An 18,657-nucleotide genomic window follows, 5' to 3' on the forward strand; every position below is an offset into this window, starting at 1 on the left:
TTTTTTTTTCTTTTTTTTTTTTAAAGATCTTATTATTTGAGAATGAGTGAGAGAGAGAGAGAAAGAGAGCGCATGGAGGGGGCTGGGGTGGGGGTGTGTGGGAGAAACAGACTCTCCGCTGAGAAGGGAGCCTACATGGGCCTCCATCCCAGGACCCTTAGATTATGACCTGAGCTGAAGGCAGGCACTTAACCCACTGAGCCACCCAGGAGCCCCTAAGGTACTAACAACAAAATACCAGCAAACCAAATTCAGCAGCGCATTAAAATGACTATATATCATGACCAATTTGGATTTCCTCGTGGGAGGCAAAGATGGTTCAACATTAAAAAAAAAAAAAGGAATGCAATAGAACAGATTAATAGAATGAAGGGTGGAAAAAAAAACCCATATGATCATCTCAACTGATGCAAAAAAAATGTTTGACCAAATTCAATACCCTTGTCATGATTAAAAATAGTGAACAGAATAGGAATACAAGGAAATTTCTTTCACATGTATTAGTTTGCCATAACAAGGTACAACAGGCTGGGTGGTTTAAATAAGAGAAATGTATTTACTCACAATCCGAGAGGCTAGAAGTCTGCAATTAAGATGTCAGCAAGGTCAGTTTATTGTGAGGCCTCGCTCACTGGCTTGCAGGTTGCTTTCTTCTCCCTGTGTCTTCCCACGGTCTCTCTGTGCATGTCTGTGTTCTAATCTCTTCTTCTTATAAAGACATCAAGCTTATCGAATTAGGGCCAACCCATATGACCTTATTTTAACTTAGTTACCTCTTTAAATACCTTATCTCTAAATACAGTCACATCCTGAGATACTGGGGGTTAGGACTTCAACATAAGATTTTGGAAAGACACATTTCAACCTATAACATTCTGCCTTCTGCATCCCCCCAAATCCATGTCCTTTTAACAAGTAAAATGTGTTTACTCTGTCCCAATAGCCCCAAAGTCTTAACCCATTCCAATATCAATTCTTAATCCAAAATCTCATTTAAATATCATCTAAATCAGGTAGGTGGGAATCTCAAGGTACGATTTATCCTGAGGGAATATTTAACTCCAGTCGTGAATCTGTAAAACTGGACAAGCTATGTGCTTTCCCAATATAATGGTGAGACAAGCAAAGGATAGAGACGCCCACTCCCAAGGGAGAAAGAGAAAAAAGGGGTCACATTTTTTGTTTTGTTTTTTTCATTTCCATACATAAGCGAAATCACATGGAGTTTGTCTTTCTCTGTCTAACTTATTTCATTTAGCATAACGCCCTCAAGGACCAATGATGTCGCTGTGATTTCCCTTATATGTGGAATCTAAAACACAACAAACAACCAAATTATGATGATAACAAACTTTCAAATTATGACAATACTCATGGATATAGATAACAAACTAGTGGTTGTTGGGGTTGGGGTGGGGGCATGAGGAGAGCGTGAAGTGGGAGAAGCTCAAAAGATAAAAACTTCCAGTTACAAAATAAAGAAGTCATGCGGATGTACTTAGGGAAACTGTAGTTAATAATACTGTATTGCATATTTGAAAGTTGCTAAGAATAAATCTTAAAAGTTCTCAACACAAGAAAAAAATTGTAGCCGTGTATGGTGACCAATGATAACTAGACTTGTTGTGGCAATTATTTCCCATTATATACTAATACGGAGTCATGTTGTATACCTGAAGCTAATATAATTATATAGAAAAAAGAAAAGGGGTCACAAGTCCCAAGCAAGTCTAAAACGTAGCAAGGCAGATTTTATTAGATTTTAAGACATGGGAGTAATCTTCTTTGGCTCTATGCTCTGCTCTTTGGTCCCCCTGGGTGGCCCTGCTTTCTGGGACAACGAGGTTCATCCTCTCCACCTTCACCAATGGTCCCACCCCTCTGTATCTGAAAGCAGTCCTGACCCCTGAGCTGTGCCCTAGGGCCCATAGTGGTAGTATCAGCTCTGCCTTTTTTCTCTTTTCTGGAAGGATAACACATTTTTGTCACTGGATAACTTCATTGGTCTGTCCTGTAGAATTCCAGAAATACCGTGGCCGTCCTTCATCTAGTCCTGTCTCTGTCTCCTTCAGTCCAAGCTGACAGCATTTCTGCTGGTACAAAATCCCCAAAAGCCTTGCCAGTCTCCCATGCAATTCACAGAGGTCTATGCCATTCAGAGAAGAGAGTCCTCCCCAGGTCATTCCTGGATAACTCCATGTTTATTCTTGGCTTCCACTGAAATGACTAATTGTATCCCTAAGTCACACACCTATAATTCAGCCCCATAATAGGCCATATATGAAAAAGTCACAGCTAATATTATACTCAAAGGTAAAAAACTAAAAGCTTTCGCCCTAAGATAAGGAAGAAATCAAGGATGTTAGTTTTTACCATTTCTATTCAACATAGTATTTGAAGTTCTAGCCAGAGCAATTAGGCAAGAAAAAGAAATAAAAGGTATCCAAATTGGAAAGGAAGAAGTGAAATGATCTCTGTTCATAGATGACATGATCTTATATATAGAAAACCCTAAAGATCGTACACACACACACACACACACACACACACACACACACACAACCCAGTAGAGGGTGCCTGGGTGGCTCAGTGGGTTAAAGCATCTGCCTTCAACTCAGATCATGATCTCAGGGTTCTGGAATTGAGCCCTGCTGAGCAGAGAGCCTGCTTCCGCCTGCTCTGCCTGCCTCTCTGCCTACTTGTGATCTCTGTCTGTCAAATAAATAAATAAAATCTTAATAAAAAAAACTACCAGGGGTGCCTGTGTGGCTCAGTGGGTTAAGCCTCTGCCTTCAGCTCAGGTCATGGTCTCAGGATCCTGGAATCAAGCCCCACGTTGGGCTCTCTGCTCAGCGGGGAGCCTGCTTCCCCCTCTCCCTCTGCCTGCCTCTCTGCCTACTTGTGATCTCTTTCTCTGTCAAATAAAGAAATCAAAATCTTAAAAAAAAAAAACTATTAGAGCTAATAAATGAGTTAAGCAAAATAGCAATACACAAAATGAACACACAAAACAGAGTTGTTTTCATACACTAACAATGAGCCATACAAATGGAATTGTGAAAACAATTCCACTTACAATAACATTAAAAAGAATTAAATACTTAGGAATAAAATTAACCAGGAGGTAAAAAATCTTAAACACAGAAAATTATAAAACATTACTAAGTGAAATTATAGAGAACTCCTACAATAACACAATAAAACCAAACAAACAAATTTTAGAAGGGGCAAAGGACTTCAATAGGTATTTCTCCAAAGAAGATAAACAAATGACCCATAAGCACATGAAAAGATGCTCAGCATCACTAATCATTAAAGAAATGCAAATCAAAACCACCAATGAGATGCTACTTAACATTGATGAGGATGACTATTATCAAAAAAACAAAATGACAAATGTTGCTATCAAATTTTTTGTTATCAAAAAAAAAAAAAAAAACGACAGATGTACAGAACCTGGAATGTTCACACATTGCTGGTACAAATGTAAAATGGTGCAGTCACAATGGGGAATCATTTAGTGGGTCCTCAAAAAGCTAACCACAGAATTTCATATGACCCAGCAATTCCAATCCTAGGTATCTATCCAAGGGAATCAAAAGCAGGGCCTCAAACAGATACATGTGCTCCAATGTTCATTGTAAAATTATTCACAATATGCAAAATGTGGAAACACTCCAGAGTCCACATATAGATGAATGAATAAAGAAAACGTGTTATATAAAAACAATGGAATATTATTTAGCCATAAAAAATAGAGTGAAATTCTGATACATCCTATAATATGGATATACCTTGAAAACATTATGCTATTAAAATAAAACAGAAACTAAAGGGCAAATATGGTATAATTCCACTTATAAGAGGTATCTAGAATTAGCAAAGTTAGAGAGAGAGAAAGTAGATTAGGTTACTAGAGGCTGAAGGAAAGGAGAAATAGGGATACCTTAGTTAACGGTTATAGAGAGTCTTTTGGGGATAATAAAACCTTCTCCACCCAATCCCACTGTGTGCTTTGGTAGGGGGTGGGTATCCAAACAAACAAGGAATTTTCCAGCACCAGTTGGGTATCCTATAATTCAACTGAATTCTGACACCATCTACCTGGAGATAACATCAGGTTCTACAAATTAAGTGTTTAGTCCCACAAGTCTGCCCTGCACCCCCATTCCAGATGCCAGTCACAAATGCAGGTTACCGTCAGCGCTTCTGGCCCATGGGCTATAGACTGAAAGTTCCTACAACACCTCCTTAGGTTCAATTACTTTGCTAGAGCAGCCCGCAGAATTCAAGGAAACTCTTCATTTACTAGATTACCAGTTTATTATAAAAGGGTGTAACTCAGGAACAGCCAAATGGAAGCGATGCACAGGTCAAGGTATGGGAAAGGGCAAGGAGCTTCCATGTCCTCTCTGAGGTCACCGTTCTCCCAAATCTCCACATGGTCACCAACCCTAGAGGCTCAGTCCTATGACCCTGAGATCATGACCTGAGCTGAAATCAAGAGACAGATGCTTAACTGACTGAGCCACCTAGGTGCCCCACTATAAACATAACGTTTATATGCACTTGGAAACCAAAAAATTCTCTGAACCCTCTTTTGTGTTTTCATGGAGATTTTGTTATGTAGGCATGACTGAAAAATTCACTGACCATTGGCAACTGATTCAACCCCCAGCCCCCTTCCCTCCCAGAAGGTCAGGAAGTGGAATTAAAATTTCCAACCCTCTAATCACATGGTTGGTTCCCCTGGCAACCAGCCTTCATCTTAAGGTGAAGTCCAAAAGCCACTCATTAACATAAATCCGGTTGTGATTGAAAAGGTTTGTTATGAACAAGACACCCATTTCTCTTTTAAGGCTCTGAAGAGATTTTTAGGAACTGAGGACAAGAGACCAAATATTATAACAAAAGATATTCCCATGAATATCAAAGCACTGAGGAAATTCCAAGGGTCATGGAAGCTGTGAGACAGAAACCCTGGACAAAGACCAAATATATATAAGAAATGAGTGACCAAATATATATTTCTCATGAATCACAGTATCACAGGTAATGAAATCATTTTGGAAGTAGATACGGGCATATCTCAGAGACATTGTAAGTGTACCTCCAAGAGCACTGCAATAAAGTAAATATCGCAATAAAGCAAGTCAAGTGAATTTTTTGGTTTCCAAGTGCATATAAACGTTATGTTTATAGTGGGGCACCTAGGTGGCTCAGTCAGTTAAGCGTCTGTCTCTTGATTTCAGCTCAGGTCATGATCTCAGGGTCATAGCACTGAGCCTTGAGTTGGGCTCCCTGTTCAGCGGGGAATCTGCTGGAGATTCTCTTTCTCCCACTCTCTCAGTCCCTCCCCCCGTTCACACACATGCACCCCCTCTTTCTCTCAAATAAATAAATAAATTTTTTTAAGTTACGTTTATACCAAATTGTAGTCTATTAAGTGTGCAATGGCAATATGTCTCAAAAACACACACCTTCATTTAAAAATACTTTGTAACAAAATAAAGAGCTCATAACACTCTATACCTCCCCCCCAAAAAATCAATCCAATTTAAAAATGAGATGAGGGGCGCCTCGGTGGCTCAGTGGATTAAAGCCTCTGCTTTCCGCTCAGATCATGATCTCAGGGTCCTGGGATCGAGTCCCGCATCGGGCTCTCTGCTCAGCGGGGAGCCTGCTTCCTCCTCTCTCTCTGCCTGCCTCTCTGCCTACTTGTGATCTCTGTCTGTCAAATAAATTAAAAATACATATATTAAAAATGAGATGAGAACCCAACTAGACATTTCTCTGAAGAAGACATACAGATAGCCATTGGACACATGAAGAGATGGTCAACATCACTAATTAGCAGGGAAAAGCAAATCAAAACCACAATAGATGTCGCCTCACATCAGTCAGAGTGGCTAGTATCAAAAAGACAAGAAATAGCAAGTATTGGTGAGGATGCGGAGAAAAGGGAACCCTCATGACTTGGTGGGAGTGTGGACTGGTGCAGCCACCATGGAAAACAGTTTGGAGTTCCTCAAAAAATTGAGAAGAGAACTACCATATGATCAGGATGTTCCACTTCTGGATATTGATCCAAAGGAAATGAAAACACTAATTTAACAAGATATATGCATTTCTACACTTATTGCAGAATTGCTTACTATATCCAGGATACAGAAGTGAGCATCCACTGACAGATGAATGGATAAAAACTACGAGAGATACAATGGACGATGACTCCACCACAGAGACGAAGGAAATCTTACCATTTGCAAGAACATGGATGACCAAGAGGGTGTTCGGCTCAGTGAAAGAAGTCAGGCAGGGAGGGACAAATACTAGATGATTTCACTTACACATGGACTCTAAAAAACAAACTAACAAACAAAAACAGGCTGATAAATACAGAGAACAAACTGGTGGTTGCCAGAGGGAAGGGGGTAGGGGCATGAGTGAAATAGGGGAAGGGACCAAGACATACAAACTTCCAGTTACAAAACAAGTCACGGGGGTGAAAAGTACAGCCCAAGAAATATCAGTGGGACGTCCGTGTGGCTCAGCCAGCAGAGCGTCCGACTCTGGATTTTGGCTCAGGTTATTGTCTCAACGTCGTGGGATCAAGCCCTGCCTCCGGCTCTGCACTCAGTGGGAAGTTCGCCTCTCTCCTTCTCACTGCTCCTTTCTCACTGTGCTCTCTCTCTCTCTCTCTCTCAAATACACTTTAAAAAGAAGAAATATCGTCAATAAATTGTGGTAACCTTGTACGATGACAGGCAGTAACTATACTTATAGTGGTGAGCATTTCAAAATGCCTATAAATGTTGAATCATTGTGTTTTACACCTGAAACTAATAATACTAGTTTGATTTTTTTAAAGATTATTTATTTATTTGAGGGGCACCTGGGTGACTCAGTGGGTTAAGCCTCTGCCTTCAGCTCAGATCATGATCTCAGGGTCCTGGGATCGAGCCCCGCATCGGGCTCTCTGCTCGGCAGGGAGCCTGCTTCCCCCTCTCTCTCTGCCTGCCTCTGCCTGCTTGTGATTTCTGTCTGTCAAATAAATAAATAAAATCTTTAAAAATTCCAGAGCTGGGGAGTGGCCAATAATGTCACTTACCAAATTCTAGGTAAGTGGGGAACAGGACTGCCATGGCTTACATCTGTGGGGAGTTCATGAGTGTGTCTTTCAAGCATGGGGGACATTTATACCCAGAGACAAATGACATCATTCCAGGTGCACTCTCTCTCATTCTCTCTCCTCCTTGACTCTCGTTATCTCTGCTCCTCTGTGAGTGGAGACCTAATTCTTTTCTCCTGCAAACACCCTTACGCCAGCATCTTTAAATCTGAGCAATGCAAATATGAAATCCTATCTCTTTATCTCTTAACACTAATGTATCAGATACAATAAGACTCTTAAGATGTTCTACTGCTAAAAAAGGCTGAGTTCTCAGAAAGTAGCAATCTTTTTTGCTGGTGGGGGATCTTGCCTCGATGTTGGGGACTGCTGACTGATCGGGGCAGTGGTGACTGAAGCTTGGGTGCGGTTGTGGGAATTTCTCAAAAGAAGACCATAATAAAGTTTGCCACAGGAATGGTTTCTCTGTATTAGGTGATGCCCTTTGATAACATTTTACCCAACTATGTCTACATCATATTCTAAACCCTTTGTTGCCATTTTGACAATCTTCACAGCACCCTCACCAGGCATAGAATCCATCTCCAAAAAAAAGGGTTTTTCCTCTGCTCATCCGGAAGGAGCAACCCCTCATTCGTTAAAAAGTTTTGCCAAGAGGGGCGCCTGGGTGGCTCAGCGGGTTAAAGCCTCTACCTTCGGCTCAGGTCATGATCCCAGGGTCCTGGGATCGAGCTCCACATCGGGCTCTCTGCTCGGCGGGGAGCCTGCTTCCTCCTCTCTCTCTGCCTGCCTCTCTGCCTACTTGTGATCTCTCTCTGTCAAATAAATAAATAAAATCTTTAAAAAAAAAAAAAGTTTTGCCAAGAGATTACAACCATTCAGTCCCATATTCAGGTCCCACTTCTGATTCTGATCCTCTTAACTGTTTCTACCAAATCTGAAGTTCAAGAAGTAACCTGAACATCCATGAGAGCTCAGTCGGTTAAGCATCTGCCTTCAGCTCAGGTCATGATCCCGGGGTCCTGAGATCGAGCCCCCGAGTAGGGCTCCCTGCTGAGCAGGGGGCCTGCTTCTCCCTCTGCCTCTCCCCCCTTTCATGCTCTCTCTCTCTCAAATAAATAAATAAAAATCTTAAAAAAATAGTGACATCAAAGAGCAATAATCACAGATCCGCATAAAAATATAATAATAAAAAATTTCGAAATATTGCGAGAAGTGCCAAAACGTGGCACAAAGCAATTAAGTGTTGGGAAAATGGCGCCAGTAGACTTGCTCGACCCAGGGTTCCTAAAAACTTCAACTTGTAAAAAGCAACATGTCTGCAACACTCCGTAAAGTGGAGTGCAATGAAACAAGGTATGATTGTGATGTTGGTGGTTACACAACACTGTGAGTGTAATTAACACCCCTGAATTGAACGGTTAAAACAGGAACTTTTTTTTTTTTTTAAATTTATTTCCAGCATAACAGTATTCATTATTTTTGCACCACACCCCGTACTCCATGCAATCCGTGCCCTCTATAATACCCACCACCTGGTACCCCAACCTCCCACGCCCCGTCCCTTCAAAACCCTCAGATTGTTTTTCAGAGTCCATAGTCTCTCATGGTTCACCTCCCCTTCCAATTTCCCCCAACTCCCTTCTCCACTCTAAGTCCCCATGTCCTCCATGCTATTTGTTATGCTCCACAAATAAGTGAAACCATATGATAATTGACTCTCTCTGCTTGACTTATTTCACTCAGCATAATCTCTTCCAGTCCCGTCCATGTTGCTACAAAAGTTGGGTATTCATCCTTTCTGATGGAGGCATAATACTCTATCCCCAGGGGTACAGGTCTGTGAATCACCAGGTTTACACACTTCACAGCACTCACCAAAGCACATACCCTCCCCAATGTCCATAATCCCACCCCCTTCTCCCAAACCCCCTCCCCCCAGCAACCCTCAGTTTGTTTTGTGAGATTAAGAGTCACTTATGGTTTGTCTCCCTCCCAATCCCATCTTGTTTCCTTTATTCTTCTCCTACCCACTTAAGCCCCCATGTTGCATCACCACTTCCTCATATCAAGGAACTTTTTTTTTTTGAGATTTTATTTATTCATTTGAGAGAGAGAGAAAGAGAATGAGCATGGCAGGGGTCGGGGGACAGGCAGACTCCCGACGTGGGGCTCGACCCCACGACCCGGAGATCGTGACCTGAGAGCCAAAGCCAGACACTCAACCATCTGAGCCACCCAGGTGTCCCTACAACACTAACTTTCAGCTTACAACCTCACCACATGTCACTTAGGCCATTTCATCACAATTTTTAAAAAAAAAAACCGAAAAATGAAAAAAGGATCTAGATGAAAAATGAAAATGCCAATTTACATTTCATTCTTCAGATCTTTGCCCTTTGCTCAGAAGAAAAAGTGAGTAGAGTAGCAATAAAATCAGGAATGCAGTATGCAGGAAGAGGGCTTACCACACCTCTCAGAGGAAGGGGAAGTCTTCGTGAGAACCAATTTCAATCTGTGAGAGAGCACTGAAGGGCAGGTGCCAGGCATCGGAGGCCACCAGCACCAGCCCCTGCCGCCGACAGCATGTTCTGGCTGCTCCCGCCCCTCGTGCTTGTCTTCTCCAGCCCAGGTAAATGCCGCAGCGGACTGGCATAGCCAAGGACGACTCCCGCGTTCTGTGCTGCTTGCTCAATCTGAATCACTTATGCGTATTGTGTGTCTGTCTGTCTGTCTGCTGTGGACCGGGGCGGGGTGGGGGGTAGGGCGGGGAGGTTCTCGGTGGTGCCCGAGAAAGTGCCACCTCCTCTCAACTTGGCACACTAAGTGCCCAAGTTCCTTCACCTGCATGGGGCTGTGAGGGGGTCTCTGCGGAGCACAGGAGGTGAGCTGTTTCTGAGACCAGACAATGTGGCGTTTACAACCATCATGTTCTGAAAGAAAGAGTACTGGGATCAGGAGAGTGAGTTCTCCTCCCAAATTAGCTGCTGTCTTGCTCTGGAACCTTAGGTAGATTACTGAGTGTGCCTGAACCTCACTGTCCTCATCAAAAAGACTGAAAACCTATGGCTCCGTGTAGCCAGAATTTCTGGGCATAATGAAGACCTAGAAATAGTCGTATTCGTTTCTGCTCACTGTAAAAAAAGACATCTCCCTTCCTCTGATGCAAATCAGGGTCTAGGCAGCCCAGCAGGACTGTACGTGCCACAGAGAAAGGAACAGGAGCTGGTCCTGTTGGAAAACATGAAGGGATTCTGTTCCAGGCCCTGGGCTAAGTGCTGCACACACAATATATGCATAAGCCCCAGGACAGGCCTGTGAGTTGGAACTGTATTGACCCACTTTGAGGAGCCAAGATGATTTAAATAACTTGTCCAAATTTCATTAGCCAGCAGGTGGCAAACTCTTGAAATAGTTGCAAAAGTTTTGAGAAATAGCGACAACCAAAAGACAGAAGTGAGAGCATCACACAGACGTAGAATGAACTGGAGTGACTGGCAGCAGGAGTGAGGGGAACGCGCTGGTTTTCCACGTTCTGGGGACGTACCATGATCAAAGCAGGCAAAACCTTCCCTCCTTGTGGAGTTCCCATTTGAGCAGGTGAAACGAATGAGTGAAATGGCATATTGCACAGAGATAAATGACAACTAAGTCGAGCAGAGAAAGAGGGTATGAAGTGCCGTGGAAGGGGCAGGGAAATTTCAGACAGAGTAACCAACGGTGGCGAAGTTGGGTGACAAAGGGGAGCGGAGGAGGAAGCCGCCATGGAGAAGGGGAGCCTAGGTCAGGACCTACTGATTTTAAGACATCACTATCCATGAGAAGATTTCCGAAGAGCAGCTGGAAATTGAGGACTAGGGGCTGGAGGCTTGGAAGTCTTGGCACCGAACTGATAAACAAAGCTAAGGAGAACGTTCAAGGAAGACAGAACCCTGGGCAGTGTGTGTAAGACGCAGAAAAGAGGGAGAATTGGTTTGTCTAGTCGAGAGCCGCTCCCTGGCCTGAGAGCAAAGCCCTGCATCTTTGCGGCACTTTTCCATCCTTGCAAAATTGAACCCACCCTAAAATGCAATATGCTGAGTGTCCTCGGGTTAAAATTCCCCTGCTCCTCCCCATTTCCATCAATACCTCTTGTAAAGACCCTGTGAAATAGATCCACGGAAGAGGAAAGCAGGCACAGGACCCTTAAGTAACTTACTCTGTGTCACATGGTTATGGGCTGGGGCGGCGCCGTGGGCCCTGTAGAGAAAGAAACACTTGTGAATGCACTTGCTGGTGTTCTGGAGCCCAGGAGAGGAGCGAAGGTTGCCAAGGTCGGACGTCAGGGAGCTCTGCTCCAGAGTCGGTGCTCAGAATCACCTGGCTGTGCTCCTCGGTTTACGTGCAGCTATAATGTATATAAAAGGTGACACTGGGAAGAAAATCAGCAGGTTGCCATGAAACAGAAAAACAGGGGTATCTACTTTGCGTGGGGCCAGAAGTGTGCAAAAGCCCGCTGCTGGGAAAAGTTTGAGGAAGGAAAAGAAATCTGCTGTGGCAAAGATCTGGCACAAATCAAGTCAATTTTGAAAAGACGTGTGAAGGAAGTTGACTCATACCATCAACCTACTTTCCAGTTGGTCAGACACTGTGACTTGCTATTTTTTTTTAAAGTTCACTGAAAAGATAAACCATGTTAGGAAATAATCCCAGTAGGTATAACTAAAATCGGGCATCTTTGTGCCCTCGAGAAAATGAATTTCACTCGTTTCTCCATTTTGTTCTTTCTAGATGAGAACTTACCAAACATTGATAGGCATACAGGTTCCTAGGGAGTCTCATAATACTGATTCTGAACGCAGACAAACACTCTGCATTTATATGAGGTTCTCTGGTAACCCCAGTGAGGCTCCGTGGGCCATACCTTGAGTAGCAAGGCTCTAGATTTCGTGGGACTTTAGTCATGTTGCGGCTGAAGGGAGGGAGAAATAAGGACTGAGTCTTTGCTTATGTTTGCCAGAAGCAGATACAGGTATGCGGATGCTCAGGAGAGAAGTGGTTGCTGGCGTAGGTAGAGCCAATACATGGGAGCTGGCCCTATGATTCTGAGGTCTCCTGAGTCCAAAACTTGAAGACTTTCCTGCTCAGAGATTACATCCGATGGCTCCCAGCCCTTGAGCAAGTTCTCTTACCAACCGTGCACAGCTGCCAGGAATTATCATTGCTCATTGTCATTGCTCACCACGGGCAAGGAGTTGTTTTGCATTTTGACATTACCCTCAAGGACAGCCGTGCCTTTCCAGCTCTCAGAGTCCGCCGTCTGTCCCCATGTGACCTCCAGCCTCCCAGGCTCCATCTAGCCTCAGCGGGGTCTCCGTCGGCAGGCAGCTTTTCTTTCTTTCTTCCATGAAGGTAAAATTCACAAAACATAAAATAACTCTCAGGTGTATAATTCAGTAGCACTTGGTGCGTTCACGGCGGTGTGCAACCTGCTTTACCATCCCAAAACACTGTAACACCTCGAAAGATGACTGCATGTCCATTAAGCAGTGATGTCCCGCTTGCCCCTTCCCCCAAGCCCCACGCCCCCCTGGCAAATACCAACTAGCTTTTTGTCTCTGTGGGTTTACCTGTACTGGACATTTCATATCAATGAAATAGTAAGATATGAGATCTTTCTGTCTGACTTCTTCCACGTCGTATAATGTTTACAAGGTTCATTCATATCGTACCATGTACCAGCCTTTCATTTCTTCTTATTGTTCAGTAACATTCCATTGTATACATGTAGCAGATTTTATTGACCCACTCATCTACAGAGATGAGCACTTGGGTGTTTCCACCTTTTGGCCCTTGTAAATGAGGATTTTCATGCAGGTATTTGCTTGAGCACCTGTTTTCAATTGTGATCCGATTCTGGATCATACGATAATTCTAGGATTAATCTGAGGAATCACTAAATAATTTTCTACAGTGGCTGGTCCGGTTTGTATTCCGACCAGCAGTATATGAGGGTTCTACTTTCTCCAGCCCTTACTAATTCTTTTTTTAAAAGATTTTATTTGTATATTTGAGAGAGGGAGAGAATGAGAGTGAGCGAGCAAGAGAGGGGGAAGGTCAGAAGGAGAAGCAGACTCCCAGGGGAGCAGGGAGTCCAATGCAGGACTCCATCCCGGGACTCCAGGATCATGATCTGAGCTGAAGGCAGTCGCTCAACCAGCTGAGCCACCCAGGCATCCTATCTTATGAATTCTTAAGAGCACTTACTTTCTGATGATGCTGATGGCGATGGTCACTGTCCTGGAGTTGGTATTCAAAAGGTTTCTTTTCCTGTTCCAGCAATTAATTAATTAGTTTCTAAAAGATAAAATTCACAGTTGGGCAGGAGCTTCTAGAAGTTTCCTGAGTCTGGGAGGTCTCACTGGTGACAAAATCCCTCCTCCAGCTTCTCATTCTTGAGGTGAATGGGACAAGGGATCGTCTTTTGAAGCTACTTCCTGCTGGATGCGGGCATCCTCTAGGGGCTCAGTGGAGGGGTAGAACCTCTTTCCAGCTAGTCTGAGATATGTGGGTCACTGGGCTCAGCTCTGAGCTCTTCATACCCTTGTGTTATCACCATCTGCAACTGTATGGCTTCCACATGCTCGGTCACAAACTGTACCAAACTGGTGGGTATGCAGGTCCAAGAAGTAATGAGTGGCAGGATTATTAGTGGCCGCAGGAAAGAGAGGAAATCTATGATACTGGGTTATGCCGTTTGATAGTTGGTCAGTCTTAACAGAGAGATCTTTCTCTGGTTGAAGGTATGCAGTCAAGACTCCTGATCAGAATTTTTTAATATTCACTTCTACTTCACCTGCAGGTACAACGTGACGTATTAGTTTCTACACAGATGCCCCCTCCTTCTGCTAACAAGAAGTTCAGAGCTGGTCTATTATCACACACTACATTAGCTAAGGAGTCAAGGACAATTTTTTTTTAAAGATTTTTATTTATTTATTTGACAGACAGAGATCACAAGTAGGCAGAGAGGCAGGCAGAGAGAGAGGAGGAAGCAGGCTCCCTGCTGAGCAGAGAGCCCGATGTGGGGCTCGATCCCAGGACCCTGGGATCATGACCTGAGCGGAAAGCAGAGGCTTTAACCCACTGAGCCACCCAGGTGCCCCAATCAAGGACAATTTTTAAATTCTTGAGGGCACTGCCTGTATTTCTAGCCAAAGTTTCTGTTGTGCCAATTCTTTAGGGTGGCTTCATGATATAAAACCTCCCAAGGGGCGGTTAATCTGATGGTCAGTCCAGTGCTGGCCAGAATCAGTCCCAGGGCTCTCTTTTCCCAGTGAAGGTTGAGTAGGATTATGGAAGGTCATTCACACGGGACTCACGAAGCCTACAGTACATTGTCCAGTGAGCTGGTCATCGTCAACAGACACATGAGCAACAGCGAGACGTGGGGAGATAAGAATCCCAACTGGAGATGTCCTTGGGAGCCGGTGGTGAGGTGACCCACAAATAAAAGCACATCCTGGATGCGCAGGCTCAGGGAGCTGCACTGAGTTAAACCAGTGAAGCAGTTCGGGGCCCCAGCTGGGGGACGCCCTTGCATGCAGGAGACAACAAAGTCCGCTCCACAAGACTGTGTAATGGCTTGGACCTGAGGCTGCCTTTCCAGGGGCCTGATTACATAAATAGGTCTGTCTCCAGCACCCCTTAGGCTTGGGCAGTCTTGTGCTTGCCTTCCATTGACTTTCCTATGTCCTTGTAGTGCTGTCGCAGCCCTTCGATGGCACCGATGAGCTTCTCTTGGACAGCAATCCTCAGTGACCTTGACAGTAAGAGGGGCTGTGGCTGTTTCAGGGGTACACCCACAAGCAGAGCTCTGGTGCTGAGGTGTGACCTCTCTTCTCCCAGTGTCATTAACAATGAGGGTAAGATTTACACAGAGAATTTCTCAATGGGAATGCCTCAGCCATACAACTAGGGAAGGAAATTTTTTATTTTCCTTTATTTTTAAAAATTTATGTATTTATTTGAAAAAGTGCAGCCATGAATGCGAGGGGCAGAAGGAGAGGAAGAGAAAATCTCAAGCAGTCTCCCCACTGAGCACAGAGCCTGACTCTGGGCTCAGTCCCACAACCCTGAGATCATGACCTGAGCTGAAACCAAGAGTCGGACGCTCAGCCCACTGAGTCACCCAGGTACCCCTGGAAGGAGAATTTTTAGAGGAATTCAGGGAGCCCATAAAAAACTTACATTAGTGCTCTCTTCGACAGCACATAGACTAAAACTGGAACGATACAGGGAAGATGAGCATGGCCCCTGCTCAAAGATGATGTGCAAATTCCTGAAGTGTTCCATATTTTATATGTTAATCAAAATCCAAATTTGCCTTGTAATTATGTGTTATTTCCTAAGCCCAAAATGTATGTATTAAGCATAAAACCTGTTATAACTTAAAAAAAAATTTCTAATGGCAGCATTAGGATAGAGTGGACCTTACATCCTTTTTAAAAATTTTTATTAAAAGATTTTATTTATTGGGGCGCCTAGGTGGCTCAGAGGGTTAAAGCCTCTGCCTTCGGCTCAGGTCATGGTCCCAGGGTGCTGGGATTGAGCCCCGCATCAGGCTCTCCTTGGTGGGGAGCCTGCTTCCTCCTCTCAATCTCTGCCTGCCTCTCTGCCTACTTGTGATCTCTCTCTGTCGAATAAATAAATAAAATCTTTAAAAAAAAGATTTTATTTATTTATTCGACAGAGAGAGACACAGTGAGAGAGGGAACACAGCAGGGAGAGTGGGAGAGGGAGAAGCAAGATTCTTCCTGAGCAGGGAGCCCAATTTGGGGCTCGATCCCAGGACCCTGGGATCATGGCCTGAGCTGAAGGCCGATGCTTAACGACTGAGCCACCCAAGCTCCCACTACATCCTTTTTTTTAGAGTAGATTTTTTTTTTCCTGATTTTTACCCTTCAGAACATACTACTAGCAAACAGGACATTTTTTTAAAATCTTTTTTTATTAATTTTTTAATTCTTTTATAAACGTATAATGTATTTTTATCCCCAGGGGTACAGGTCTGTGAATCGCCAGGCTTACACATTTCATAGCACTCACCATAGCACATACCCTCCCCAATGTCCATAACGCTACCACTGTCTCCCAACCCCCCTCCCCCCAACAATCCTCAGCCTGTTTTGTGAAATTGAGTCTTTTATGCTTTGTCTCCCTCCTGATCCCATCTTCTTTCATTTTTTCTTTTCCGACCCCCCAAGCTCCCATGTTGCATCTCCACTTCCTCATATCAGGGAGATCATATGATAGTTGTCTTTCTCTGATTGACTTATTTTGCTAAGAATAACACCTTCTAGTTCCATCCACATCATCACAAATGGCAAGGTTTCATTTCTTTTGATGGCTGCGTAGTATTCCATCATATATATATATATATATATATCTCACATCTTCTTTATCCATTCATCTGTTGATGGACATCTAGGTTCTTTCCATAGTTTGGCTACTGTAGACATTGATGCTATAAACATTTGGGTGCACGTGCCCCTTCAGAGCACTACATTAGTGTCTTTAAGGTAAATACCCAGTAGTGCAATCGCTGGGTCATAGGGTAGCTCTATTTTCAACTTTTTGAGGAACCTCCACGCTGTTTTCCAGAGTGGTTGCACCAGCTTGCATTCCCACCAACAGTGTAGGAGGGTTCCCCTTTCTCCGCATCCTCCCCAGCATCTGTCATTTCTTGACTTGTTAATTTTAGCCATTCTGACTGGTGTGAGGTGGTATCTTATTGTGGTTTTGATTTGTATTTCCCTGATGCCGAGTGATGTGGAGCATTTTTTCATGTGTCTATTGGCCATCTGGATGTTTTCTTTGCAGAAATGTCTGTTCATGTCCACTGCCCATTTCTTGATTGGATTATTTGTTCTTTGGGTGTTGAGTTTATTAAGCTCTTTATAGATTCTGGACACCAGCCCTTTATCTGATATGTCATTTGCAAATATCTTCTTCCATTCTATCAGTTGTCTTTTGGTTTTGTTAACTGTTTCCTTTGCTGTACAAAAGCTTTAATCTTAATGAAATCCCAATAGTTCATTTTTGCCCTTGCTTCCCTTGCCTTTGGCTATATTCCTAGGAAGAAGTTGTTGCGGCTGAGGTCAAAGAGGTTGCTGCCCAAACAGGACATTTTCAGAATAGATTCAGTAACATTTTATTAAAGGACTTGTGTGCTAAGTACTGTGTATATTCCTATGTTAGGTGGTCCCCTCTAACAATTTAATGTTAAAAGTTTTGGTCTCGGATGTCCTGATTTCCACTCTCTTGGTGTGCTTGGAAAAAGTATACACACACACACGTATGCTAATATATACACACACACACACACACACACACACACACACACACACACATATATATATATATATATGGTTTTTCAGGACTTTTTTAAAAAAAACATATTGAAGCCTTAAAAAAAAAAGATATTCACACATTCTCAATGTATGGTAAAACAGACAGAAGTAACATCTCGAGGTCCAGAGTGGAGCTGTACTCCCCAGGCGCCCGCCTCACTCTCAGCCAGCTTCTGACGCCACCCAGGTCCCCTGCACAGGACACTTGGAAAACACTGGTCAGGAACATTCCTTATTCTCCTTAGCCAGATAGCAGTACCGCTGTCCCCGGTGTCAAACTGATCTGGTCTTCATCATTTTGTATTCTGGTTTCAACCGGAATCATCCCAAATTGCATCTTATTTTTCATTCCAGTTTCCCAATAAATTCTTTTTACTCATTCTTAATCAGGCTCATCAGTAGACGCTGTTATTTGTAAGAACAGTGATTCCAGCAAGTGAGGAGAACTGATGCCCTTTTTGCCGTTCTGAATAAAAGCATTTACAATTTCTAAATTATTATTTTGTAAAATTCTTACAGCCTCACTATTTCACCTCATCACAGGTGGATTTAATATTGTTTTGTGTAAAAACAGTCCTTTCCTCATTGTGTCATCAGTTCTTAAAATGCATTACAGAAAAATAACCAAGTTGACTTTCACACCTTATGTAATCACTGGTGTTACAAACACAAACTGGAGAGAGAGCGTCCTAGAAAGACATACTCTTTCTCACATATGCCCTTACTGAGAAAATAATATACCAATGAGCATGGCCATGTCAACTTGTGCTTCAAACTGAAATTTTTAAGATCATAAAATTACTAAGTCAGATCAGGGATTTACAACCGTGGTTTCGGTAAGCCTTAGGCAGCCTTTCCACAGTAAATTCTGGGCCCTATTGGTGTTTATTCTCCATTTGACATATATTGCCTTTTCATTTTATCCATTTCCTGGAAAACCATCTTCAGTAAATTTTCCCTAGTCTCTTTAGGCGTGCGGCTGGTAGTCATGGGAACGAGACATAAGGGAGGCCAGAAGTTGGGTTGAGATCGGACGAGACTACTTTGCACTTTAATGAAGTCATACTTGATAATAAGTGTATAAGTTACTAATATATGAATTGGTGTTAAATGTATCTTCCATTTGAATTCCCA

At 43.2% G+C, this 18,657-nt stretch overlaps 1 protein-coding gene and 1 non-coding gene across 7 annotated transcripts in view; both read left to right on the forward strand.

The window, feature by feature from the left end:
• The first annotated feature begins 9,633 nt into the window (after positions 1–9,633).
• The window catches only part of SLAMF6 (SLAM family member 6), a 33,070-nt gene continuing 24,046 nt past the window's right edge, over positions 9,634–18,657 (forward strand). For 4 of the 6 annotated variants that reach the window (XM_032318681.1, XM_032318683.1, XM_032318682.1 and 1 more), the window contains exon 1: positions 9,634–9,764. In XM_032318681.1, the coding sequence (XP_032174572.1) occupies positions 9,719–9,764 (46 nt within the window). In that variant the 5' untranslated portion in view covers positions 9,634–9,718. The remainder of the gene's footprint in view (positions 9,765–18,657) is intronic. The other 2 variants (XM_032318684.1, XM_032318686.1) reach the window with 1 other exon arrangement.
• On the forward strand, positions 15,366–15,472 carry LOC116576863. Its single transcript, XR_004280322.1, has one exon. It is a non-coding gene; the product is annotated as a U6 spliceosomal RNA (small nuclear RNA).

This window comes from Mustela erminea, chromosome 17 (assembly GCF_009829155.1).
Source record: "Mustela erminea isolate mMusErm1 chromosome 17, mMusErm1.Pri, whole genome shotgun sequence".
In the NCBI taxonomy this organism is placed as follows: Eukaryota; Metazoa; Chordata; class Mammalia; order Carnivora; family Mustelidae; genus Mustela; species Mustela erminea.